Source organism: Grampus griseus (assembly GCF_964374135.1).
Source record: "Grampus griseus genome assembly, chromosome: 8".
Lineage (NCBI taxonomy): Eukaryota > Metazoa > Chordata > Mammalia > Artiodactyla > Delphinidae > Grampus > Grampus griseus.
This window is the reverse complement of record NC_139002.1, coordinates 97,193,972-97,202,437: the sequence shown is the minus strand read 5'-3', so window position 1 is coordinate 97,202,437 and position 8,466 is coordinate 97,193,972. Positions and strand designations below refer to the sequence as shown.

Here is an 8,466-nt window from a genome sequence, read left to right as displayed (position 1 = left end):
CTAAGCTATACCAGAATGTCTTGGTCGGGACTGTCTGTATTTTATCTTAGATTGCCCTCTCCTCTGTGTTTTCGGTCTTCATCGTCTCAGGGAATCCCAATTCTCATAATTCTTTATGAGAATTACCTTTCAGGTGCTTCTTGATGGAGTGAGGCTTAAAAAAGCTCCCAGAAGGGGAGATATGGTTTGTTGCTCCCTGAAGCCACATGTTACTCTGTGGACCTTGGGTTTTGAGATGTAAGGGGAGAGGAAAGCAGTACTTTGAGCAGCCCCTCAGAGAGCACAGCCACATTCAATCCCTGTTGGATTTGTGAAATCTGTTGACTAAGCTTCTAGGCAGGGTAAGAAGCCTGTATGGCGAGGTAGCTACATTACTGGGTTGAGAGAGAGGACACAGATGAAGATGATGGGGTTAATAACAACAACAACAACAACAATAATAGCTGCGTATGTATTATGTATAATAGCTACTTTATATGTATTATTTCATTTAAACCTCCCAGCAACCTTATGAAATAGGTACTATTATTACCCCCGATTCATAAAAAAGGAAACTAATCCATTTCTAAATTGCTCTGTAATTTAGGTTCTAAATGCTCTTTTCTATGTTTGCCTCCTAAGAATTGGTTGATGATAAATTAGGTAAGGATAAAGGATACCATGTACTTCAAGCTCCTCCAGAGAAGGGCAGTAAAGCAGGACTCTTGCCACAAGACTCTCTCCCACCTCTTCCTGTGGTCACTCATGCCACCAGCTTAACCCATGGGAACAGCACTGCAGCTTGGCGCACAGTTGGATTTTTCGACATCTCAAGCCCTGAAATATTAGGACTTAATCATGGGGTGGATGGATAAGACAGTCTGGATGAGTCAAATTCTATAATAGCAATAGTAGGTGCTACCATTTATCAAGAGCTTAGTATATGCCAGGCATTATGCTAAGGGCTTTTTATGAATTAAGTAATTCAATTCTCATAATATCCATGGGAGGTAGGGGCTCTTATTATCTCAATTTTCCAGATGAAAAACTAAGGTATAAAGAGATTATACCTGGTCCAATGGCCAGGAATTAGCTTAGTTTTGTTTCCATGTTCTTAACACTATGCTCTTCTGTCTCATAACTTTGGAAGCTGACCATTAAGGACTTCTTTTCTGTGTTTAAAAGTGGCAAGAGAAGGCTGACCTTGTTGGGACCAATAATCATGTGATTTATGGTATCACTTTAGAGAGGGCCCACTAGGAGAAGACTTTATCAGATAGATTTTCAAACCAGGTAAGGCTGGCCTCTAGGGATCTAGGGACAGAAATAAGGAGAGTCACGGCATGTCAGTATCACAACTTGATAATACAGCCAGTGAAAGGAACTCTTGTTGGAGAAAGGAGTGAACTTAAGCTGGATAGAACTAGGAAGCCACCTTAAAAAGAAGATTCCTGTTTTCTTGAGTATAGGGTAGGTAGGAAATAACCACTTTTATTTCTCATATTCTGGGCTTCTCTTTTCCTATGACTCCCAACTGTCACAAGATTCTAATGGAATGTGTCATTCATTCGTTTCACAAACTTATATTGATCATCACTACATACCAATCCCTGAACTGTGCACTGAAAACAAATACAAAGCTCTATATCATACAATTCCAACCATCAAGAGGCTTCTGGTCTAGTAAGTGAACAATGGTCCCACAGTGAGCTAAATGCTACCGTAAGAGGAGACACCAAGGGCCTCTGGGGCACGCAGCAGGGGCTTTCAATTCAGCTGGGGCTTTGTGGGTCCAGGTGGGGCAGCATCAAGAAAAGGTTCATGTTCTGGCCTCCTTCTACTGCCAGCCATTTACCTTGTTTGGTGTTGGTTCCAATGTTTTCTGTGCAGGCTCTGTCCTCTCAAACAGTGGCTGTATAGCTACCCGAGTCTCTCCAGACTGCAGGTATCTCTTGGGTGAGACTAGATCCATTTCCATATGGCTTTTGGCTGTCACCCCTTTCAGTTGTGTCAGTCTTGTCTGGCTGCATGGGCTTCCCTTTCAGTGAGAGACGCTTACTGAGTAAGCTGCCCAAGGAGCTGAAATCAGTGGATTGGTCCCTTGATTGGCCTGGATGTAGTTCAAAGTCATTCCAAATAACTTATCCTCATTAAATAAGGTTTATATCTTCACCGTTGCTGCCAGTTGTTAGGAGAAGAGAAGAGAGCTTTGGTATGTTATGAAATAAAACATCCTTCACTTATATGAGTGATGATTCCTCCCTTTCCCATTGTAATCCCTTCCACGTTGGGGTAGCTGTCATATCCCAACACTCACAGAACACCCCTTAAGCCTTCTCATTTCTGGTTCAACTTGAAAAAGCTGCTCTGTAGCTGTGTATAGTCATTGTACACCTTGGGCCTCCAAGTGACAGGTGTGGTCCACCTTAAGCTGAGCTTTCTGTGGGGCGATCGGGAGCAGTGCCTCTCTTTTTTTTTTTTTTTGCCTGTGCCTCGTGACTTGTGGGATTTTGGTTCCCTGACCAGGGATCGAATCTGGGCCCTCAGCAGTGAGAGCACAGAGTCCTAACCGTTGGATAGCCAGGGGAATTCCCAGCAGTGCCTCTCTAACTTGAGTGTGCATCAGTGGGAAGCTTTATTGAAAGTCCAGATTCTGAGATCATATTAAGAGAAGAATGTTGGTCTAAGGGTCCGAATGGGGCTGCCATCCTGGCTCTCCTACTCACCCCATGACCTGGGCCAAAGTAGATGATCTTACCAATTAAATGGGTAGTCCTGTAATGATTAAATGAGAACGCAAGTGTGTATGCAGACGTAGCTTGCAAACTGTCAAGAAAAACTGCAAAACATAATCATTTGTTGTCTGAAGCCCTGCCCTTTTCTGGACCAACACAGTACCAAGGCACTCTTTCGAAGGGCTAGGGTTCCATACTCTCCTTGCTTTACTACTTTACCTTAGCGCAAAGGAAATTGGTCTTTAGCCTCAGCAGTAGCCAGAAGGAGAGGTCACTGCTTGAGATCCATAAACTCACCGCACATTTGCCAATCCAGAATGCAGAAAGAAGGACCCCAAAATCCCAGTGTTATAAATCCCCTTTTTTGATCTCAGGGTATTGGAAATTCTCATAATAGCAATACCGCTTATTAGGAGGCAGTATTCATGAAGAGATTAAGAGCAGAGGATCTGGAATTGACCTGCCTGTGTGTGAATGCTGGCTCCAACCCTTAGTATCTGTGTGACCTGTCAACAGACTTCCCCTCCCTGTGTCTCAGTGTCCTCACCTGTAAGGTGGTGATAATAATAACAGTGCCACTTCCCAGGGTTGTTGAGAGCATTCAGTGATGTGGCATAAGAAAAGCACTTAGAAAAGTATTTGGAGGGCACATGGTAAGTACTCAGTAAATGATGGCTGTATTTTTATGAAGCTTTTGCTGTGTGCCAGCCCTGCGCTAAGCAGTCTACATGGATTATTTAATCTTTACAAAACCCTTTGTGGTAGAACTGTTGTTATTCCCATTTTATGGATGAGGAAACTGAGACTCAGAGGCATTAAATAACTTGTTCAAAGCTGTAGAGTTAGTGTAGAACCAGGACTTGAACTCCAGCCTCTCTGACTCAAGAATCTGTGTTCTCTCACGTATTACACTGTGTCTGGTAGTGTAAGCAGATGGGCGTTTCCCTGCTTTCCTTCCGAAGAAAGCAGTGAGAAAGTGATCAGATGGCTGAGATTTTGGTTAACCTCCCAGGAAGGCCCTATGAGCACATTACCATGTATCCTAAAAGCTGAATAACTTGATGATCAGGGATAGTGAACACTTTGGGAGGAGGTCTTTTCCATGTTGAATTGCATTAGGTTGAAGGTTCCATGCCCTTTGAGGCCACGGTAGCTTGCAGTGTGGCTGGCAAATAGCTTTCAAGGCCAGAAGCACAGCTGAGTGTTCTAACTGAACACTTCTTAAAATGAAGACCGCGTTTTGCCACCCGCAGTCATTTGTATCCTTTCTTCACTCACCGTTCTTTTAGTTAAGAAGGGTTAAAAGCTGTCCTTTATGATCACAGCCAGGACTTGAGTGAAAAGGCAGAATTCCACCTCCCAGGATCCCAGAGGGGCAGCAGTTGTCCAGAAGAGCTGGGGTTTGGAGTATAATGTGTCTGTTTACTGTATGAACACCCAAGCCAAGAGTTTGCCTGTCGCCGGCTGCCTGACCTTCAGATGTTGCTCTGACATGCAGGAAGTCATGACTCTTCAGCAACTAACTTGATGCCCACTGGATGGAATGCTTTGTTCGTGAAGTCTGCAGGGGAAACTCAGGACTTCTGCTATCACTCAGCTAAAAGGGGGCTGGGGGGAGGCTAAACAAAACCCTGAAGGCTCCGCTTTTACCTTGTGGATTCCTTTTGACTTGCATGCAGCCTGAAATGCTGCTGTCCTTGATCTCCTGATCCTCGTACTGAGGTTCTTAAAGTCAAGGCCTTTCAGAAAAAGCTAGCCCCCAAATCCTCATGCCTGCACACCCCCAGCATGCATTTCTGGAGCATCCTTGGTGTTCCCAGGCAGGAGGTTAGCCTCTTTCACGTTTATCTTCATGTCCAACCCTTGCGGCTTTTTTTACACACAAGGAAACAGGCTAAGGGGCTATGGGATTCGTACAAGGGGGCACAGCTGGTCAGTGGGACCCAGCTCTGTGCGCTCCAGGTCCAGTGCTTCCTCCTCCTCTCCCCCCAGTGCCCCCTCTTCCTCTCCATTCTTGTCACCCCCTTACCCTGATCTCCTCCTTGGTGTGGCCCCGCTCCCTGCTGTGCGTGGCTAGCAGCATTTCTCAACCTCCGTTGACATTCCAGGCTGGATAACTTCTTTGTTGTGGGCGCCTGCCCTGTACATGGTAGGATGTTTAGCAGCATCTGTGGCCTTTATCCTCTAGATGCTGCCGGTACCACCAATCACAACCAAAACGTCATCATGCATTGCCAAATGCCCCCAATCTTCAACTGAGGCCAGTCTTCAATGAAGGAGAAAAATCATCCCTCATTGGGATGACTTTTAGCTTTATTCTTAGCCTTATTCTTCCTCTTCACCATTCTTCCCCGAGAAAGAGGTCAGCGTGTTGGTGGTGAGCCCCATGGCATGGAGTCCTCTGGAATACTTAGTCATTGCTCTTTCATCCCAGCCAGAGTTCCCTAAAGCAGTGCCTATCGCTGTGATGAGCTGGTCAAACTTACAAAGGTTCCTCAGGCTCTGGTGTCCAGGGTCTGAGTGAAAAAAGCCCTCATCCCTTCTCAGTGCTCTCAGAACAGGCCCAAGAGGATGGGACTGGGTCTTCAGTGCTTCCCTGGGAAGAATCCTCTGTCCTGTACTTGCAGAGAGATCTGGAGAGACAGGAGTGCTGGGCTTGGAGTGGGGCCTTCCTATGAAGTATAGAGATGCTGCCCCTTTCAGATGGATTCCCGTGGCTTCTGCAGGAAATCCTGCATCTTTTCTAGGGCAGCTGATTCCCTTAGCATGTGGAGGGGGAGGGCAAGGCCTCAGTTGAAGATCGGGTGAAAGCTGTGGTCCTTCACTCCAGAAACGTACACTTTGCCTGTTGTTTCAGGGGTTCACAGATACCAAAGGTTGGCCGTCCCTCCCATCCATTTGCAGGTTAGGGGCCCTTGCTTTATGCTTACACTTATCCTTGGGGTTGAAGTGGAGAGGGAGGGGTCTTTGGCTCCCCTTTTGCTTTTGGTGGGAATAACAGTCCACCCTTTCATTCTGGGCCCTAAACCCTAAGCTGGCTTGAGTAATATAATACAAGGTGAGGATGTAGTCAAGGAGATGAGCTGAGAGAGAAGCTGGGCCCTGTAAACAGGAAAGGAAGCGGGATGGCAATTCGGGAGCTGACTCCTTCCCTGTTCCAGCCCAGCCTGAGGGCAAGGCCCAGCTGAGGGGAGGAAAGGGAGGAGAAAGCAAGCGGAGGAGATGAGCAAGGGAGAGGTGACCCCCTTCTTTCCCAGCTGCAGCAGCCCAGCGGGTTAGATGAATGCTGGGAGGGGGGAGGGTGACCCTGGCAGAACCCTTTGTTCCAGCTGAGGCTGGAGCGGGGGCACCGAGCCATTCACACGCCATCCCAGGGCATCCTGCTGGGCACGCTGGGGAGGGGGCACAGCAGCCGGTCATGGGACTTGGCCAGGCAGATAGCTGGATGCTCAATAGGGAAGCCTAGCTGCGTGCTGCGGAGGCTGCGGGAGGGGCTGCTTCTGCCATCCTTCCTTCAGGCTGTGGCCGGTCCCGCAGACCAGAAGGCCCTGACTGGTCCCAGTCGCTCTGCCCTGAGGCAGCCTGGTTTCCTGGTCCCGCTTCTCCTGGTCACCCTCCTTAAAGCGAGTTCTAACTCAGGGACTCACAGCAGCGCCTGTTGCTCCCTGCTCCCTCGTGTGATTTCTTATCCCTAAAGGGGCTCCAGCATTGTAATTCCACTCTTATTTCTTGTTCTCCCTGGCCAATGTCCTGGTCCTGGATAGAGGCAAAAGCACCCATAACTCCACCTACTTTTGGAGGGAAGGATATGGAAACCTTTCTACGTCGCCCGTGCTGTCCCTGGCTCCCCTTCCTCAAGACCACCAGCCCTCTAGGTGGCATCATTTGTCCCTGGGCCTTTGGGGGTGTGTGCAAAAAAACCCTGTCATAGAAGGGATACTGGACTGTTTGTGAGCCCAAAGTCAGAGGGTATCTTCTTGACCATTTGTGCCTTGGAGGAGGGGGAAGGCACGATTATATGGTCCACACCTCCCTGCAGCATCACTGTGGCCTCCTAGGTGACGGTGCTCCTAGACATGGCTCCTCTACCTTGCCCCCCTGGAATGCTCTTTGGTTGCGTGGGAGCTGAGCCCTCACTGGTTCCTCTTCCCTCTTCCCAGGCCTAGCCAGCAGCCCTGAGTGTGCTTGTGGTCGGAGCCACTTCACGTGTGCAGTGAGTGCCCTCGGCGAGTGTACCTGCATCCCCGCCCAGTGGCAATGTGATGGAGACAACGACTGCGGGGACCACAGCGATGAGGATGGATGTAGTAAGAACCTCCCCATGGGACGCTGGGAAGTGGTAGAAGGTGTGAGGGAGCAAGGACAGGTGTGATGGCCTGTTCTGTGCATCAGCTGTGTCGGACTCAGAGTTGGACTCTCTCGAGGGTGACGGATATTAACAGATGGGTGGTTTCTTCACAATATATATGGCTTCAGCCCTCCCATATTTCCATGCATGTATGGCCAATAAAACAAACTTTGAAACGAGTACAGGAGAAAACATTTGAAATTACAGGTGGTCTCTTTAATTAAATAGATCTCTCTGTATTTATGTGAATATGTGTATCTATTGCATATTTGTGCATTTTAAAATGTGCATACTATACGTGGATGCCGAGTATTTCTTTGTTTCTTATGTTGGTATTCTTTGTAATCACACCTTTTCAAATAACATAAACTTTGTAAGAAATCACATATTCTCATGAAATCTCCCCTTTCCCCTAGTGTCGTAACATGCACAACAGGCTAGGGTATCCTGTCTTGGATATGTAGTATTATTACTCCTGAGCCAGTTACTTGTCTGGATTCAGGGTTGCAGTCTCCACCCTGCAGCACCTATATCTGAGGGAGGCTAATTAGTCTCAGAAGAGTGAAGCTGCAACCTGGACCTTATTAACCCTAACCAGTTTAGCTAATTGTGATGATGGTAAGTGGCTCGCTTTCATGTAGCACTTTGGAGGTCTCAAAAGACCTCACTGAGTCGATTATAATTATCCCCATTGTACAGTCAAAGAACCTGTAGCTCAGAGAGGGTAACTGGTTTGTGTGATAAGTGATGAGTTCTCGAACTTGAAGTTGAGCCCAGGTGTGTCAATCATCATTTGATAAGAGGAAATGGGGAAAAATACTTTTGTTTGTCTTTTCATGTTTTCCTTAACTGCTTTCCTAGTGGTTTTGAGCTCCTTGGGCTCTTCTGCCTTCTGAATCCCTGACCACCACTCCCTGAGAAAGCTCTGGCTTCTTAACTGCTGTTTCTGCTTGGTTCTCCATCAGCTGGGGGCAGGCGTAGGAGTCTGTGAGGAAGGACTGTAATTCAGACAGGGAGTTACCAAAGGATTTCTGGCCCGGTTGAGCCTGCCTGAGTAAGTGCACCAGACTGACACTCGTTTCCCTTCTTTTGCGGGGACTCAGTGCTACCCACCTGCTCCCCTCTTGACTTTCACTGTGACAATGGCAAGTGCATCCGCCGCTCCTGGGTGTGTGACGGGGACAACGACTGTGAGGACGACTCCGATGAGCAGGACTGTCGTGAGTGCTGGCGGGGCTGGGCAGGTTCCATCAAGCTCTGCTGGGAAACAATTTTCAATCAGAGAATGATGCCACAGGGGCTTCCCTGGCAGTCCAGAGGTAGATACTTGGCCTTCCAATGCAGGGGGTACAGGTTCAATCCATGGTCGGGGAGCTAAGATCCCACATGCCTCGCGGCCAAAAA

General features: G+C 47.9%; 1 protein-coding gene across 1 annotated transcript in view; it reads left to right on the top strand.

The window, feature by feature from the left end:
- Positions 1–6,901: 6,901 nt before the first annotated feature.
- Positions 6,902–8,466, top strand: part of LRP4 (LDL receptor related protein 4) — a 37,043-nt gene continuing 35,478 nt past the window's right edge. The window contains exons 1-2 of the mRNA XM_082660693.1: positions 6,902–7,021; positions 8,166–8,282. Coding sequence (XP_082516819.1) covers position 7,021; positions 8,166–8,282 — 118 coding nt within the window. The 5' untranslated portion in view covers positions 6,902–7,020. The remainder of the gene's footprint in view (positions 7,022–8,165; positions 8,283–8,466) is intronic.